Source organism: Clavelina lepadiformis, chromosome 3 (assembly GCF_947623445.1).
Source record: "Clavelina lepadiformis chromosome 3, kaClaLepa1.1, whole genome shotgun sequence".
NCBI lineage: Eukaryota > Metazoa > Chordata > Ascidiacea > Aplousobranchia > Clavelinidae > Clavelina > Clavelina lepadiformis.
The window spans coordinates 16,966,499-16,986,318 of NC_135242.1; the positions used below are offsets into that span (position 1 = coordinate 16,966,499).

Genomic DNA, 19,820 nt, shown 5'->3' on the forward strand with positions numbered 1-19,820 from the left:
GCAGTGGTTCTCAACTAGTTTTAAGTTATCGGCGATTAGAACAAGTTCTAGACTTTGCCGGATCATCACAATAATGTTTCTTATAGGAGAAATTTTATTTCTTCGTAAATCCTGTGGGGGTAATAATGGATTAGGCTACATAGTTACAGCCTATAAATTAAACCCAGCCTACAAGTACATTGCAGATTTGCAGCGGCTAGCCTTGGGACTAAAACGTTTCTGCCCACTTTGGCCAACAACGATCCTTACCCACCATTCCACTCTTTGTTAACGCGTAATTGCGCGTTTTCCCCCCCTTAGCCAACCGAATACCTCACACGTTAAGGTTTTCACTTTTGTCCAATATGGCTTGCCATATTATGGGGGAACTTGAAAACGTTTTAAATTAGCAAGTAAGAAACACCGCGACTGATGTGTGTGGATTTACGATGTTGACACAGACTGGTAGACCGCGGGAGGTTAGCTACTTAAAAAGTAGACTTTGGGTTAAAAGAGTTTGAGCACCCTTGCTTTAACAGATGTCCGGCGGAAAATTTTACATTGCTGAAAGCCCTTTTGTAAAATCTGCACTATTACTAATAAGTAATTTTTTTAGGCATCTATGGTTAATTTCCCTACATTTCATAGTTTGGATAACATAACTGCGGTGTCTTAAAACTTCTTGGCGGTCGCCAAAGTCAAACCTTAAGGAAATGGCTGCAGGCACGCAAACGCTGCACCTAGTCCGCCAGCATCTACCGCTAGTTAACTGAATAATTCCAAAACATCAAAGCGACTGTGCTATTACAACAAGAATTTTGGTTAACATGCCATCAACTGCAAAAAAGGCTGTGAGTCCGAGTACCACCGTTTGCACTCACGACTAAAATATTACAACAGAAAACGTGGCGTATGCCTAGATTTGAAGTCTTGCAACGAAACTTTTCATTTTTGCCATTGTCGTTATCGTTTCCTCCTCATGAGAAAATCATCAGTTACGTAACCTTTTTTCAATGAGCATTTTCGGAAGATTTGCCTCAAAAGTTTCTCATGCTTTTGGCCAAACAAAATCTTCTTTAGAGAAAACCTCCACGAAAGCAAGCCTTTCAGGAAATCAGACGCCTTTGCGCAGACATGGAATCTGGTTCTCATGCATCACACGAGACCAGCGCAAAAGCAGGAACGTCGATTTTCTTCACCCCCGAGGTTTAACGATCTCGGGTTTCGTTTTGCTCTACTCTCCGTAGCCCTGATCTGGCGGGGGATTGATTTGGCGGCCACATCGCCACCACTTGGATATATCGCTTTAACTGCGTTTGCACTGATTGTACGTTGGCAGGTTATGTTTGGTATTTGTCAACTGTCTAGCGGTCTAGCCTCTATTTGTTTGTGTTCGCATCCGACAGAGTAGTGCTATAGTATTGTAGCACGAGCACACATAGCACATTGTATTGTTTAATAAAAATTATGTTTGGGACAGCTCGTGTTAACTAGGAAGAAAGCGCACCTTGTTCGCTTACTCCATCAGTCACCACGGAGCCATAACGGTCATCCACCGATCGAGTGCCGCAAACTAAAAGCGCTTATGACCTCCCAAAATTGAGTTTGCTAGGGTCCATGGCCCGTACACCTCTGCTAACTGAACGTATTGTTGGGGTTGTGAACTGTTGTTAATTATTATATTATATATAACTTAATTGTTACTTGATCGGTTGTTCACTAATCTGACTCCATTGATAGCGCATTCATTAACCCCTGATAGCCAGTTAAGCATCACAGTAACAAAATCAAACTGTCAATGTTTTGAATAATTAATTATTTATTATTGGTTGTCAACGAGACGGTTACTGTTTTCAGAATACAGAATAAAGCTCAGATATCATCAGATCTGCAGGAGAATTTCGTAGGAATAAGAGCTGACCCCATGTTACAGAACTACAGGCATCACATGAAATAGTAGCCTATGTTTCGGTATACCGATTACTGATAGCCTATTTACTAGGCCTACCATATTTTCATCGCCAAAAAAGAGGACATTTTCTCCAGCAAGTACAATGCAAATAAAGTTTTACGTCTAAAGAATTTATCACATGTTTTTGGATAATTATACGCATCTGCACAAGTAGCCTAATGCATTCAGCTTCAAAATCATTATGTCCTTTTCTGAAACAAGGGTAGGGGAAACCCGTGTAATTTGGACCCCTTAAGCAAAATCTTTGATAATAACAAAAGTCTTTGGTCGATTTCTTCCAAACTTCACTTGTTTAATCACATACATGAAAGGTACAACTTAACGAAGTATCGGGCTTAAATAATTTAAACTGCAGGTGCACTACCAAATTAAATTTTTTCATGCTAAGGGTCCAATTTACACAACTGTTGGGTAAAATGGACCCCTTCCATTTTTGGCCAAAACATACAACTCAATATTCAATTTTATTCGGATAGCACCTAACTTCACTGTATAAGTTTTCTAATTCAATGACACTGCTGGTAAATAGTCAATTTTAATTTTTTCAAATGAGGGGTCCAATTTACACAATGTGTGATTGTGCAATCTGGAACCATCGATAACTCACAAAAATAGAACAACCCATGCAAAAACAGAAACACACATTTACGAACAGTTGTCGCAGTAATAATACTTGGAATCACTAATATCAGCACATTCTTCATGGGCCCATTCCTTGCAGTTTTTGCATTAAATCCAGTCTTCATCTGCAGAATCTCCACACACCAGGCAGATGGAATTTTGTTTGTTCTCTGTTTTCCTTCCTCTCTTCTGTTTAGTTTTTTGTGCACCGCCTCTTTTTGTCACATCACTGTCTCTTTTATTCAGAGTGTTTTTATGAGGAGAACTTGTCAAAATTGTGGCACGTGAAGATTTTCGCCGTTTAGTACCAGGATTCATAGATCGGATTCGCTTTGGTAGAGGGCTGATATCTGTGACAGTTACAACACTTTTTTTTTTCTCAGAATAAGAAATGGATGAGAGTAGGCCTACAGGGCTGGCTTCCATGTCAGAAACTAGATTGCTGATTTCAGCTGTTTTGTTGATGCAAGCAGGAGTGGTGTTAACTGCAGTTGAGCTTGCATTTTCCACTAGAGCTGAGCTTGTGGTAGCGATTGGATCATCTGAATTTTCAGCTGGATCGAGTTGATCTGTGACATCAGCAGCAGCAAAATCACTGTCATTAAAGACCAGCATATTAACTGGATAAATTCCGGCCTTTCAAAATCCATTCACCGCACAGCTAACATTTGCAGCTTTTCCGTATGCAAGACCAAACAAACGACAAATTTGAAACGCGGAGACTGCTCGTCCAGGATTTGCACGCAGCCACTGCTCAATTTGTTGATAATAATAGGTCTTCAGTCCTACATAGATTCAATGTCGGCACACATAGCATCAATGTAGAAAAGATGGGTTTTGCCTGGTAGGATTGCTAGACACTTAAACATGACTCACTTGACAAGTGAACATGCTTCCTGGTGGAGCTCCATCCTTCATACGCACTCGTGGAAAGATGAAGCCTGGTGGGACAAAATTTCCTGCTGCGCTCATGCAGCAAATAACCGTCACATTTTGTCCTCGCTCTTGACTAGTTATCGAGCCAACTTGATGTTTCCCCTTCTTAGCTAAAACTTTTCACAATTTCTGAACAACGTTTATCCCAGATTCGTCCATATTATAAATTCTGGCAGCAGTTAAGTTGTTCTTTTCATAAATTTCATGAATGAGTTCAAAAAACTTAGCTATCTGTGGTTTGTTAAATCTGGATGCTCTCGCTAGTGATGTTGCCTCCGGGGATCAAAGAGATATTTCTGGATGCCTTTTCAGAAATCCTTTCACCCATTCATAGCCAGCAATTTTCTTTTCTGTGTTGAATCTAGTAGAAATGTTATTTGCTTTTGCAATTTGGAATGCAAGCTTTTGAAGGTCCATCAATGTCAAGCCATAAAACCTGGCTTCCATATCTTCAATATGCTTTGCCAATTGGTTTTCAATCTCTTCCGGGAGGTCAGTAGATCTTCCTAACATCTTGCGGCTGCCAAGATCTTTCTTGTTCATATTTTTCAGTCTTCTAACAAGACTCGTTTTGGGGACATCAAACTGTTTGGCTGCTTTTTTGTACCCATTGTGCCATCTCTTACAACCTCTATTGCATGTCGCATCGCTTCTTCATCCCACTTTCCATACACTCTTTTGCTCTTACGCTCAGCTCTTGTGGTCATGTTTGTACTAAGTTCAAGATCAGAAGGATCACAAAATGACAGTTTAATACCCTAAGAAAACAGGTAATGTTATCTGCCTCCACGTGTAATTTGTAATTTGGGTCCAAATTACACGTTTTATTGGGGTCCATTTTACACAAACCTAAGCTGAAATTTCTTTCAGGCTCTTCACTAACATCTCAAACTGACAGTCTAATACTGTCATGGTACAGTATCTGCGAATGTTTTAGTTGTCTCGAAACGTTTAAATTATTTTCCTACCTGCCTCTAGCCTCCGATTATATCGAAATAACGCATCAATTAAAATAAGATCAAACACCCCTAATAGTTTACTTGCGTTTTCGTAACTAGACCAAACACAACTCCTGCCAAGATGTCTTGCTAACCTCTTCCATGTCACGTGATATTTGTGACGTCACCTACCGCTATTAGTCTCAAATCAGCCGGGGTCCGATTTACACGAGGATCCAATTTACACCACTTTCCCCTACTTCTGCCGCAATTCATCAGAAAACACAGTGTTCTTCTTGGGCATTATTGCTTAGCTTTATTTAGATTTTATGTTTGTCTAAATTAAAACAATGATTTGAAAAATGATTAGACCTCATTCTGTCGCTGAAAACTCATTTGACTTGACTTAGGCCTCATGCCGAAAAGTCACATAAACATATAATTCTGTTGAAAATATAAGCAAGAAAGTGCAAAATGCAAAAAAGGAGTACATTTGGGAATTTTTCAGTGTACTCGGAGGACAATTCATTTTTCTTTAAAAAAGAGGACAAATCCTCCTAAAAGAGGACATATGGTAGCCCTATATTTAGTGTGAAAGTGAACGTAGTAGTTTGCATACTAAAGTTAAAAGTAATAACTTACATCACAAAATGATACATTTATCATTATGAACGCATTTAAGAGTAACAAAAGGAATCGAATGTTTACAATGGAGTGAAGTGTTATGACTGACAATATCAGACTGACAGTATATCAGAAATAATGCATTGAGCGCTGTAGTACGAGTGACGTGTAATCAAAACCGGGTCGTGTATACTAAACACGGTCAAAATATAGTACAAAATATAGTCAAAATATGTTCTTAAACAAGAAATAGAACACAAATAACATCATAAAATCATCAGATCTGCTCGAGAATTCCCTAGGAATAAGGGCTAATTATGACAATTAGCACACACTATTGGCCCCTCTGTAAGTAGGTTTGTGTTAACAAATCTTTTTTGGGGAATCGACGTATACAGCCGGTTTTTAATTAGTTTTAATCTAAAAACTAACATTTTCTAGTTCAGTTTGAAACTATGGATATGGTATGATAATCCTTATCCTCGGGCCGAGCAAAGAGATTCAAACACATGAGTAGAAACTTCTCTTTTGCGCATGACGTCATGTTTGTTTCTTTTATTCTCTTGGAGCATATTCTACTTTCTCCACGGTCACGGTTCACTACATAACAATAAACATGCAGACGACGACAATGATTTTCAGATCTGTTTGCTGCTGGAACAGATTAGTCTTATTATTAGGGTGCAGTTGTTGGGATCCAATAGGTGTTAACTTTAATTGAAATTAATTAATGAAATCAGGTGAGAGTTTTAGGTTCAGCAATTAACTTATTTTCAGTTCCTTGAACTGATAATGCTGCTGTTTTGTATCAAGGCATGGCTTAGCCTACTTGAGTTGCGCGGGAAGATTTTTTCGTTCACCACATTTATCTTCGACCAGGCAATTAGCAACTAAACTCATTACTCATTAGCATAGGCCTTATGTTGCAGGTGTTGTGTCATTAAAATAGGCTACTGAAAGTCTGATTTCAGATCTTGTTATTGTGGTGCAGTTGTTGGGATCTAATGGATGTCAACTTGAAGTTAATTATTAAGTTATTACTTGAAGTTTTTATTCTGCGCGTGGAGCGAAATTTTATGCGCAGATGAAACAATACAATATGACTCGGTCTATCTAAATTTTTCATCCATTCATTTTATTTTTCACCTTAAATGTGGTGAACGAAAAAATCTTCCCGCGCAACTCAAGTAGGCTAAGCCATGCCTTGATACAAAACAGCAGCATTATCAGTTCAAGGAACTGAAACTAAGTTAATTGCTGAACCTAAAACTCTCACCTGATTTCAATAATTAATTTCAATTAAAATTAACACCCAATGGATCCCAATAACTGCATCGTAATAATAAGACTAATCTGTTCCAGCAGCAAACAGATCTGAAAATCATTGTCGTCGTCTGCATGTTTATTGTTATGTAGTGAACCGTGACCGTGGAGAAAGTAGAATATGCTCCAAGAGAATAAAAGAAACAAACATGACGTCATGCGCAAAAGAGAAGTTTCTACTCATGTGTTTAAATCTCTTTGGGCCGAGGAAACTTTTTACACGACTTAGCTGGGCGATTTGTAATCGCTGGAGCCCCGGTAACTCAGATAGCCTCATTTTTTATTTTTTTTTAAATTTTTCATGTGGTACTGGCCGAATTTAGAACTGTCCATCAGGTCCATTGAACAGTGTTTTGTTAATGCCTTGACCAAGGGCATCACAACGGTATGGCACAACTGGGTATTGAACAGGAAGCACATTTATTGCGAGGCCAGTGTTCGAACCATTCAGCTACCGAGCCAATATTAAAACGAAGTAAACACGCAATGCAATTTAAGTATAGGGAAAATTAAATGTAAACTTAAAAAAATTTAAATTTGATGATTACTTTTGCATTATATATGAGTGTATTTTTGCTCAAATGTGGCCTAATGTAGCTGGCCAAAACATTGGTGATACCATCTTACCGGGATTCCCCTCCTTGTCTTCTCAGAACTTTCTTGTTTGATTGCCACTAGGCTAGGCCTATTTCACCAAATAAGAAGGGTGTTTTCATAGCTAGTTTTCACAGTTTCTTCTGAACCTAACTTAAATATTACAACATAGGCTACTAACCTAAACCCAATCTAAATCTACCTTCTAATCTAAAGGTGCCAATTTTTGGATTAAATTATCTAATAAGTTGAAAAAAATTTAATCACACACAAGCAGACTTCTCTATCTATAGGCCTAGGCCCTAAACAATTGAAAAAATGAGATTTGACTTGTTATTGCTGCAGGCAGCAGAAGTGCTTTTGAGGTGGATGTGTATAGTTGTAACTTGTAAATGCAACAAATCGCAACATTTATTTTAGTTCATTTATTCTTGCAACGTTTATTTTTTGTCAGTGGTGGTCAAAGTAACCACATATTTTACTTAAGTAGAAGTATTGTTACTCTCGAAAAAATCTGCTCCACTGCAAGTAGAAGTATTGCTGTTCAAAACTACTGAAGTGTTGTGAAGGGTCACTTTACTTTGCTTCTTGCTTAGGTCATGGCGCTTAGTGACAAGGTGTTTTGTAGAAATATAAACGTTGATGACTCAGGCGATCTCTCACTTGAGTCACATGGAATTGAAACACCAACATCTATGTGCCAAAGTAATGCATCAGAAGCCTTGAATCAAAAATCGTTTTCATCACTTTCTTCATGTGATTCGGATGCAGAACAAGTGAAACAAATGCCATTATTGAGAATACAATACAAAAAACCAAAAGTTTCTACAGCTATCGGAGAAAAAAGAGTTTCCACACTGTCTTTAGAAAAATCTGAACAGCATGATGTATCGGCTGGAATTGTTTTGTCACAGCAGAATTTTCCTGCACATGACAATATTGAAAGGTAGAAAGATGATGCTGTCATAGAAGTTTAACCTAACCCGAGGTTCTATCTGTACTAATATTAGCAATTGTACTTGTGCATCAGTGTCTAGGGCTCTAGGCTAATAGGCTCTGGTAGCCGGTGTACATAAATACCCAGTGTACGAAGTTTGCCAATATATTAGTCTATATTTTTAAATGTTAATTTCTTGGCAGAGCCAGGGTAACTTTTCTAATATGGTAAAATGCATTGATTAAATCTATAGCGACCTACTGTATGTTATTTGATCTATGGAAAAGTAGGCTGTGAAATGTGTTCGTAAGAATATTTATACCGAAGCCAATTGAAATTCAGGTTTAGCTTTTTTAAAAAGTATATATCCCACAACTTTCCCATTTTTTATATACCTGTTTGTTATCAGGAATGCTGTGCATTGCAGACTAAAATGACTGCACAACTGATACAAATAAAATAAGGATGATTTTATAAACAAAATTGTCAAAACATTTTGTAGAAAAAATTTCACGTATATCATTAAGAAACCCACCAATCAGAAAATGACAAAACCAGCACAAATTTAATGGGTAAAATTTGAAAATTTCATTTTTGTACATTGGTGGAAATTTCGTATGCTGCCACCGTTCAAATAAGGGTACCCTGCACAGAAAACACTTTTGAAATTATTGGCTAAACAACGCAGTTTAAAAGTTTGTTATTTAAAGTATGTTAAATCTCCCATATCCGTAGGGTAGAGTATGTTGTTTTCCATACACTGGCTACCTGACCTTATGCAGCTTTTAAAATCCTCACTGATTTTGACTATTTCTAGATTTATATTCAGTGATATCATTATATTTCTTATTTGTTAAAAACTTTTTCTGTATAGTTCTAAGGATTCATTTGACTCTTTTGATGTCATTGATTCTGCTATTTCAAGAGAAGGAAAAGTGTTATTTGATGACAAAAGTAAGTTTACATAATTTGTAACAAAATATTGTTGAGCATGAATACTGTGGTTTCACTGCATAATGAAATGTCTTGGTTTTCTGTGGTGATAATCAATTACAGTGTAAATGCTGTTATAATTGTTAAATGACTTGTTTGGCTATGTTAAATTTTCGTTAATTACTACAAACTGCTGTTTAATCCCTAATGGCCTAACAACCGGTTTTTAGTATAGATGTAATACATTGATACATTTTAAGCAATTTACATTTCAATATACTTGGTCTTATTTATATCAAAGATTGTAGCCTATACTATTTATTGTAAATGTACATGTTATTCAAGGAAGGTGTGTAGGTGTAATACAGCAATAAGTTATATATGACGATTAAAGTATCTGTGTGGGCAGTGGAATAAAAGTTTGCAAATTCTTACGGTGTAACAGCTTTTTGTTATTTATATAAATATATATATATATAGGTATTTTAGTTTGATATTTTAACTATATGCATATATGTAGGCATGTATTATTTAATTAAAGGATATGGAAAGAGGTTGTACTAGAGCAGAATATGCTTTATGAATCTGCCGCAGGCCTAAACAATTTTTTTAAGGAGACAGGTTTAAAAACCAATGCAATGAAAACCTGGCCCATAGCGGCAAAAATCTTGCCAAAATTATAAATAAATTGCTGCATATATGTGGTTTAAAATCATGCATCTTGCCCCAAAGAAAACAGTGTAGTCATATGGTTTATTTGTTAAATGCTAACTAACTTACTGATCAACTGGGCCAAACGTTCTTTCTATAAATATCATGGGAATGACATTTGCGATCGAATGAGTGTAGAGAATGATAATAATTGGTTATTGTTTGTTCACAATCAAAAATATTTTGAAATCAACAAAAGGATGAAATTAACTGTTTGCTCACAAGATGCTATATTTTCATCGGATTACTTTCCTTTTACTAATAATAGGGATAGCATATATTTTATTATGGAGTTTGGATTTATTAGCATGCATATTTTCTATAGAGCCCCTTGATCAACATCCACATACAGAAAACAATGGAGAGCCAAAACAAAACCTGCCTAATGAAACACCGCAGATTCAGGTTACAGAAATGTTTGTCCGAAATTTATACTATTTTAAATATGTAATTTTATGGAAATTGTAAATGTGGTGTTATAGCAAAATTAGAAAAAAATAATCTTCTTGTTTTGTAGGAAAATAAAATATCCTGTTGTTCGATATTTTGTTCTCTCTGGGATCGGAAAACTTTGTTCACTAAGTATACAATAGTGGATCTTGTTTTAAATATCGGTAAGCACAGAATAAGATAATATATGTATATAATATTATGGAACATAAATTATTATCGTCATTCTCCGTTGTAATATTAAGAATGTATCAATGTATTGTGCTAAATGCTAATGATCACCCATCCTTCAAATATTTACAGTTAAAAATGGAATTGTTTTAATGGAGCATGCCATAGTTTGTTAAATTCTTCATTGTCAAAATTTAAAGGTTATATTGATCTTAGCAATCTGTTTTATGTGTATTTAGTACTTTGTGATTTGCATCAAACTGTTCAGTTGTTTTTGCAAAAATTGTTGCCAAACCCACAGCACTACTGATCAGTACTTCAAAAAAAAAAAAAAACAGTAAAGTTTAAAATGTGTGTCAATACTTGCTGGAAGATTAATGGATTTTTATTTGTGTATACTAATAATACTACAGTAGAATTCGCCTATAGTGACACCTGAAGGGACCGCGGAAAAAGTGTCACTGTAAGCGAAGTGTCACTATAGACGAAGTCAAGGTAAAATGGCCGCAGATGACTACAGTAGAACTCGCATATAACGGACCAGTCGGGACCAGCGAAATTCGTCCGTTATATGCGATATACGTTATATACGAGGTATTTTACATTGTTTTCGTCAAAGGGCTAGATGCTAGATCGACAAACTATACAATGACAATCAACCTGGCTTATGCGGAAAGAACTGAGATCACAACTCACAAGAACAAAAGCCTGGAACTAGCCTAGCAGCCACAGTAGCCTACGCTTTTATTACATCACAATTATGAAGCCTGCTCATAAACCTTTTCTATCATCTTGCTTGCGCATGGATAAAGTATATATTATTGCATCACAAACTAACGAGTGTCCTTATACGGAATTTTTTGAGCCCAAGGGACAGAAATGTGGTGTCACTGTAAGCAAAGTGATCTTATACACGAAGTCACTATAGGCGAAGTCATTTCTATGCAAAACATATGGTTTGCAAACGGGACTTTGCAACAGGTGTCACTATAGGCGAAGTGTCACTATAGCCAAAGTCACTATTGGCGAATTCTACTGTATATAGTATTCCATATTGCCTTTACCAGTATATATCATTGAACAAAATTTAATTTTGTATTCCAGGTTCCATTGTATTATATGTATTCGACTTTGTAACTGATTTGTTGAATGCCTTTGGTTATTTACAAAGACGACCAGCTGACCCTGACAACCTTTTTTATTTTATCTTGACAATAATAGTGATAGTTGTTCCATCCTTTGTCATGCAGGTGAGAGTTACAGATATTGTGAGGGTTCTTTCATGCTTTATTGATTAGGATGTAATAGTTGCAATGAAACCATGTATGAATAATTTATGAGTAGTACAAACAAAGTTACATTGTATATCTGCTGTGTTTCGAAGCTGTTACCACATTACAGTACATTTCCCCTATGTGTGTGTCAATTGTTGCATTATATAATTTAGACTCAGTTCTATAGAAAATTGAGTAAAATGTTATGTTTTGTTAAGTTGAAGCTTTGGGAATCAACGTTATGGTTTTGTCACAGAGATTGTGTGCTAGACATAAGTTACAATGACATTTTATTGCAATCTTGCTTATGCAATTTGGTATACTTTCAAATCAGTCATCAGTAGACTGAAACTAAACATAAGCTTACATGTTACATCATTTTTTCTGCTAACATATTAGTTCTTTTTTATGTTTCTTTCATAGATATCATGTCTACTATGCCAATCAAGTATACATAAAAATATGTTCTAGTATACAAGTAGGGATATACATCACTCATGGTAATCTTTGAAATTAGTGGTATTGTTAAACAATAGTTTTGTGACAAAAGTTTTTTTATATGCTACATCAGGAGTGTGCAACATTTTTATTGTTCGGCCACTTTCTAACATTGAAACAACAATAAAGTAGGTGTGTGTCATGTGTGTCTGTGTAACATTTCCGTTGGTGGGTAATTTTCTAATATTGGAATAACATTAAAGACCAAGTTATGGCATATTTAGGATACGTTGCCCCAAATTTTAAAAAAGATGGATTTGAAATTTCTGCGCCTGTTCACCCCACTAAAAATGCGTAGATTGCAAAAGTTTTGGGTTTTGCCCCTTTAAAGCATCTAGAAATGAAATGTATTCTCATAATTATATGCACGATATCTGACAATTTATGGTGTACTGTAAGCAGTTTTAAAACACCGTATAAAACAATTTCATAACGCTGTATAATCCGCCTATTATATGTTTTCCTTCAAGGTATAGCTGATAACGAGTCGCATAAACTGGCACATGCAATAAATGAAAAAGACGAAGACGTAAAAACGCTTATGCTTTCGGAAAAACTAGGTTTGTGATGAGACCATGGCTCAATGGTCTCACTCCTAAATATGCTAGTCACCATCAAAAGTATCTAATCTAATCAAAACTAGTTTATTGAGAAAATGCAGCTTTTGATCTTTTTCATGCTTACTTATAAAAAGACACTGTTTTTGCCCTTTTCTTTCCTCCAAAACGCAAAAATTCTACTTGAGAAGCCGGTAAGATTATAATCAAAGCCTCACTTTCCTTACTAAAAAACGGGAAATTGGGCTTAACTTAATTATGCGCAATACGGGTTGGAACAAAAATCTCTGGTGTGCACCTGCCATATTTTGCAGTCTGGCAGAAGGGCACACTGAATGCCTGGGTTGGACTAGTTTGTGGTCTGTGGGACGCCTGTTGCTGTATGGGCTAAATTAACATATATATTGTTTATTTTGCAAAAACAAGATGTTAAAAATTGTATATATGTGTATAATTGTTACATAATAATCAAATGGGATGGTACAACTTGAGGATATGGTACAACTTTTTGTGATTTTAATCAATGATGTATGTTTTAACATACTTAGCAGTTTTTAACATCATGTCTGAAAAAAAATTGCAAGGTTACACTAAATCACAGTTGGAGCAGGCTAGAATCTATAATTTAATTTTTGATGATACAGACGAAATCGGTTAATCGTATCACCTATTTGCCAGACGTTTTGATATGATTATCCGATTGATCCGTTTAACCAATATGCTAAAAAAATGTTTATCATGAACCGGCATTATTAATGATAATAATGTGTATGAGCTAACTTGGTTGCAATGAGCATTACAGTACTGTACAACTCTGTGAAACAATCCTACAACATCAGCTGACTACAATTCTGGTTAAATTATATGTAGAGTTTATTACCGTAGTGGCCTGTTGCACTGTGTTACGCAACACAGCTGGCTACATTACACAGCAGCTATCACCCAAGAGCACGTTGTTGGTTAAAGCATTTTTTTGGCAAACAGCTTTCATCGGACTCTCCTTTTATCTGGAATGGTCTCTTTTACGTCACACTCTTTTTTACAAGCGTAATCGGTACTGTTGTTGCTTTTTTTCCTTTGCGCTGTATTTGTAAAATAATTAGTTCGTTGTTTGAGTTGACTGAACGAAACTGCTCAAATGAAATCACGCAATTTATTTCAGTACGCACATTTATTCAGCTCTAAAAAAATCCCCAAAGTATAGACCGCAAACGTGACCTCATCTCCGCTTCCCTTTTAAACGTCGAGACAATTACACGGAAACTGCATTCTCCTTTCGCTTATCGGTAAACATGAGATGCACGACACATCTTTGCTTCCGAACGTCTGGTCGAAGACGATGATTTGATTAAATGACTGCAGTATGCAAGTGAGAAGCAAATCCTGATACCATAATCCGATTTATTGCTTTAAGTGTGATTCGATTAACCGATGGTTTTACTTAACATTAGATAGGATTTGGTTTTGGATTTCAGATTTTGATACCATAAAACGATTGATACGTTTAACCAGTATATATACGATTAACCGATTTCGTCTGTATTGATTTTAGTGTTTTTCTGGATGTTGGGAGATCGAAGATATTCAACAAATTAAAGAACAGAAGAAAAAACACCAACAGAAAGCCAGGGTGGGATTTTTCAACTGTTCTTGTATTGTACTTACACACTTGCTACAAGTTGGCCCAATCTACAGGTATGTAAATATACTGTCGGACTTTCTAGAATCTTGACCGATATGCTGCTAATTTTTTAGACCGCTTAGTGCAAAAATATATAACTTAGTAAAGCATATTATCTTTAAAAAAATCATACACTTATAAAAGGCACAATCTGCACAAGTGTTAGCTTGCATACTTCAGTTGCTTGCATACCACTACATAATTTGACATTGACCTCTTTGACCCCCCAGTTTGTCTCCGCCACTGCTTGAGCAGTTTAATATTGAGAGAAGGAACTGACCTTAATAAATAAACTTACACAGTGTGACAAACTAATCTCACAAAAGATGTATGAATTCTATGTCATAATGATTTATTCAATTATTGTGAAGTTATTTATCTTTCCATGTAGATATATTCGGACCAATTATTATGGTGTGAAATCTAGAAAGGAAGAATTACAGGGAAACCTTGAAAAGTGGAAATTTTATGATGACAGGGTATGTGGTTATTACTAATTTTTTTAAACAGTCTTATGATGTTGAAAGATTTATCCTTGATTTGGGTCTTCATATATTAATTAATGGATTTTCCCACTTCGCGGGCCACTTTACAAACCCTCAGAAAATTGAGGGCTTATTGTCTTTATCTACCTTTATGTATTTTGTGAATAAAACGACTAAACTCAAATAACCTACAAACATTTTAACAACAAAAACATAAAGCTATTGCTTAGGCGAATTTAAGCAGTAAATTCTCTGTCAAAAAATAATTGGTAATTATCAGTAGGGATTACTGCAATCTTATTGCAAATAATCTTGCGAGGAAGATTATTTGAGTTCGTCTGAACACGAATACTATCTAGGTTGACACGAATGAACCTAGAATATATTCATATCAGAAGAAAATGGTAAAATTTCATCTAGAAGTTGCCATACTTTGCTTGTAACATAACATGACGTAATCGCCAAACAAATTGCTTAGTTTCCATTAAGAATTTCATTAAGAAGCGGATAAAAAGCAAGTGAACGCTTGCAAAACCGGCGCTAAAATTAGGCTGAAATTTGTTTAACTTTTTACAATTATTCAATATAAGACGGGTCCATTTCGACAGCTAAAACATTTCTGACACGGTAAGACATTCCTCTTTCAAACTGTGCTTTTCTTTTAACTGCATCGATAAGTGAATAAATCAAACATTTACAGATTTAACTCCTGCCATCAAATCAAAACTAGGTAGCAAGCACTATTACATCATTATTGCATTGTTGCATCAGACAAAACAGTCTACTGAACATTCGCTATTCAAAGAAGAATTAACCATATTGTCTGTCGCAGAGCGTCATCATATTTCTTCTTCGTATTATTTTTTAAGAAAAAAAATGACTATAAGTTGCTTGGTCATCCTGTTCTTATAACTGCCCCTATTTACTCTCGGCGCCACGCAATCGTCATTTTGTGACCAGCGCCCCTTTAATGGTTGCAAATGCTCCTAGGGTGGCGCTGGCGTCCACTTTGGTAACCAGTGCACTACACTGTTGAGCCAACACATGGTAAAAACAAGATTTTAAAAGTTTTTGTTTTATTTTTTCCAGTACAAAGGAGAGCTTGTTGATATTAACTTCATACGCATGATGGAGTCATTTTTGGAATCGGCCCCACAGCTGGTTCTTCAGACGTACATCATGATTAGAACTGAAATGACCCCCCCAATTACAGGTTAATTTTATCCTCTGTATTAACTTCATCTTAAAGCTGCTGAATTGTTTAAAACAGCAGTTCAAACTACTACCATTGAAATTGCAGTTCTGTCTTGTTGTGTTTCATTATTTGGGATGTCGGTCTCGTTTGTTGCTTATGAGAGAGCATTAAGGAATATGCAGAAGTCGAAAACACAGCTCTCTGTATGGGCTAGCATTGTATTGTTTCTCTACCGAGCCTTTAATATTTCATCACGGGTATGATTTTGATAGTGTTAGTATTTATCAATATTGTTTTTTCTGAATTAATTTAAATCATGATGAGCTGCTCTTTTATGGACATTTTGTGTTTGCATCTGGTTAGAACTGTTTCTGAAAAGATTTTGTGTGTTTTTAGATTGTCGCATTGGCTCTACTGCTGAACGTGCAAGTCTGGCTGTGGATAGGATTATTTGTGGGACATTGGTTATTTATGACCGCATTAATTGTATGGCAGAAGACAAAATTTTGTTCAACGAGAGCAAAAGAATATGTTTATGACTTTGTTATTGGGTATGTCTGTACAGAATACTTAGATGCTTTGAATTCAATGGTAACTTCCGTTTCACCTAGCTTGCATAGTTCATGAAATCTGTATTCTTTTTGTCAGATTCTGCTACCAGTTTGCATATATCAACGTCAATGGTCGCTGGAATAGATATAAAATGATGGGTTACTACATTCTCATATGCTTAGAAAATGCAGGGATAGCTGTCTGCTGGTATTATTTTCGGCAAGGTGGTGGCAGCCTATTTGGTAATATTGGAAACCAAGATGATGTGGTGAGTGTTACAACAACCACAACAGAAATAATGACAAAATACCTTCCAACGGCCGATGGTGTTCTTCCTGATCAAATTGCGCTTGCATTAGTGATGAGTGTTCTAGCCTTTTTTTGCATTGGAATTTTCTTCATGTTGATTTACTATGTAACGCTGCATCCCCAAGCTGAAGGTATATATTTTTGTGTAAGCAAAGACATTAATGACAGCAATGAAATTATGGAGAATGGTAATTGCTCTACCAGTCAAGTAATACGAAGCCATGCTGGTGATAACTATAGAACGAGCCATGCAGTTCAACAGTTCAGATCTTGGCACAGTGCCAGCATTCGTTACATTCCTGGCAGAGATTCACTTAAACTGGTTGCTAAACAACGTCCTTCTTCAGATGTTATTACTCCCAGCCCATCAATGTTGTGCAACAAACCCAAACAAGATACTTATGGTCACCGCTTTAGCTCCACGTTGGATGTGCAAGGATCAAACTGTTCCTGCTATTGTTTAAAGCCAGTAGTTAAAGGCTACAGCTCTATGATGAGTTCACCACATAGACATAATACCATTAACTGTAAAAACGTTAAGCAAGCAATTCTCGCTGAAAATATCAAGCTAGGTCCAGCAACGTCCACGTCACACATTTACAAGAAAAATTTTGAAAGTTTTCAGGATGCTGTTTCCAAAAGAGAACATGTTACAAAGTTGATTGAACAAAAGCAGAAAGAAAAGCAAAAAATTGAACATAAACAGGCACAATTGAGAATTAGTTTGGAAAAAATGCAAAGATCATCACATTCTCTATCAATGACTCTTAAAAGAAACGCATCACTTTCAAGCATTGGGGACAATGAAATATTTAATAGAAAAATAAGAGCACAATGTCTTTACACAAAACCGTTTACGCCAGTGGCTATTGAACCAGCCAAGGTACATGCTGTAGTTGATAGAAAACACACCGTAGTAACAGCTAGTCCAGTGCACAATATGCTTACTTCAGCTTCTTCAAAATCAAGAAGACTTCTTGATACCTATGAATCACCATCCATTGGTGATACAAAGACTAAAGCTTCTATTTGCAGCGGAAGTTTTCCACATCATACAAGGACCAGTGGAAATAAGCGCATTGTGGAAACACCCATTACATCAAAACTTAATCTAATTTCTGAAAAAACAATGATGCCAAAAAATTCTTCTGCTACTCAAAGTGCCTCTCTCATGAACCTTACAACTTCAAAACAACATCTTCATAAACTTCCTTCTCGTGACATGAGTTTCAGTATTCGGAAGGATGAATTTATGGAATCCATTGAAAGTTCTCTTTGAAATCCAAGTGTTTTCACATTTTGTTTTAATTGAAATATATTTGCAATGTTTTTGACAAAATCATAAGGTGACCCAAGCTTTTGTACCCATGTACGTAATCACACACATGGCATGAGCATAATTTTTTTTGGTATCCATTTTTAACTGCTTTGCTTGCACTTATTTTACAAAAGTTGATAATTATTTCTTTCAAATGGTCAAGTTTTTTCAATTGATTACAGGTGTAAATTTCACATTAGTGCAATTCTAAAGAAGCCAAGTTTCATATAATGTAATGCCAACTGCTATAATAGATATCAATCATTAATATTACAAATAGGTGAAAATGTAAGGCGACACTAAAAAGTTTGCTCTGTGTAACTCATTGTTCAGTTGCTCACATTCTTGCGGTTATATATATACTGTATATTCCAATTTTGGACAAAACTTTCCCAATCTACTTTCAGTTTGTAACATAGCCAAACTACTTGTCAGAACATTTGCATGCTGGTAGTCAAAGATTTTTATATTAAAAAAACTTAACTCAACTCTTTAACTTAAACTGTCTTTTCTAGTTCAGTAGGCAATGTCAAAGTTTCAAGTAAAAGTGTTTATTTAATTTTTACCTGAATTTGAAGGTTGTTTTGTGACACTTCCTACTAAACATTAGTCTAGTTAAAGCAATTTGATAATGCTTTTTGTGCTCTGTGGAGGGTAAAGTTATGCTACGTTTGAGTAAAATGTGGTACAGTAACAACGACGACTTAGTTTCTGTATCTAGACCGAAAGATTTTTTATTCACTTGTACATATGTAGGTTTTGAAGGCATTTCAAATACCTTGATTATTTTATACAGTTACAATTTTTCGATTAATGAAACAGTGTACTAAGCACTTGGCATTATTAGTAATTATAGTTTAGAACTTCACGATGACATGGATTTGTTGTCATCCTTGCTTGAACTTTAATTGCACTGCTCTTCATGCCATGTTTTTCACATGTGGTAGTATATTTTACTTTGAACCCTAATCATAATACTGTTTAATGCTATCACTGTGCTTTAATCTTATTTTACATAAATGGCTTATCACATTTGCATATGATTTGAATTATTAGAATTTTTGTGCAAATAAAATATAGCCATTGTTTAATTTTGTAATGTAATTGATTTTATGAAACAAATTTCCTACAATATAATTTTAGATTGTTTCATATGTTTCGGCTACTTACAGTGTTTATTGTTCCATACCACCATATTTTTAGTGCTTTGAATATGTGCAAACATGACTATTCATGTAGTGAAGTTTGAAATAATGCTCTACCTGCACACTATTTAGTTCATGCCATTATGTTTTCAGTAGATGCCTCACCAGTGTTGTCAATTCTCATATATCACCAATTCACAATACTGCTTTCTCTAATTTTCGCCATAATCTACCTTTCTTGAATCCCAGTTACCAGCTAGTGTTTTCTATAGATACTATATTATTTGTTTACTCTGTGATTATTTACTCTGCCCATTTCTTGGATTAAAAGTGTATATGTATAAAGTAAATGCCTTAGTTCCTGCTTTGTCTATGCAAAACTTAGCCTTTTTTGTATAATGTTTTAAACTGCGAGGCTTTGTGTGAGTTCGAAATGCAAAATGAACAAAATAGAATTAGTTGTATCGGGCATTGGCTGAATCTCGTACAATTTCAAGCTTAATTTAAGAATGTCAAAAGCTGAGCGGTGAAAATACGAGCTAACTTGTGCTGTCTACAAGCCCAGCCAATGAGCTATGTTTTTCTACACGTGCCACTTTTAATATTAAAATAATAAC

The 19,820-nt window shown here is 35.6% G+C and overlaps 1 protein-coding gene and 1 pseudogene across 1 annotated transcript; one reads left to right on the forward strand and one right to left on the reverse strand.

Moving 5' to 3' along the window:
* Positions 1-2,159: 2,159 nt before the first annotated feature.
* On the reverse strand, positions 2,160-4,547 carry LOC143449834 (uncharacterized; annotated as a pseudogene).
* A 2,900-nt stretch (positions 4,548-7,447) lies between these two features.
* On the forward strand, positions 7,448-19,658 carry LOC143448805 (uncharacterized). The gene is made up of 11 exons (XM_076948686.1): positions 7,448-7,933; positions 8,799-8,878; positions 9,894-9,973; positions 10,086-10,182; positions 11,294-11,439; positions 14,071-14,213; positions 14,591-14,678; positions 15,774-15,897; positions 15,985-16,136; positions 16,276-16,430; positions 16,528-19,658. Exons 1-11 carry the CDS (start codon positions 7,587-7,589, stop codon positions 18,017-18,019), a joined length of 2,904 nt encoding a protein of 967 aa, XP_076804801.1. The 5' UTR covers positions 7,448-7,586; the 3' UTR covers positions 18,020-19,658.
* Positions 19,659-19,820: the final 162 nt, after the last annotated feature.

Coding starts and splice junctions, on each gene's coding strand:
- LOC143448805 (XM_076948686.1), top strand. CDS start 7,587: ATGGCGCTTAGTGACAAGGTGTTTTGTAGAAATATAAACGTTGATGAC. Junction 14,214..14,590: donor CAAGTTGGCCCAATCTACAG/GTATGTAAATAT, acceptor CTTTCCATGTAG/ATATATTCGGACCAATTATT. Junction 14,679..15,773: donor GGAAATTTTATGATGACAGG/GTATGTGGTTAT, acceptor TATTTTTTCCAG/TACAAAGGAGAGCTTGTTGA.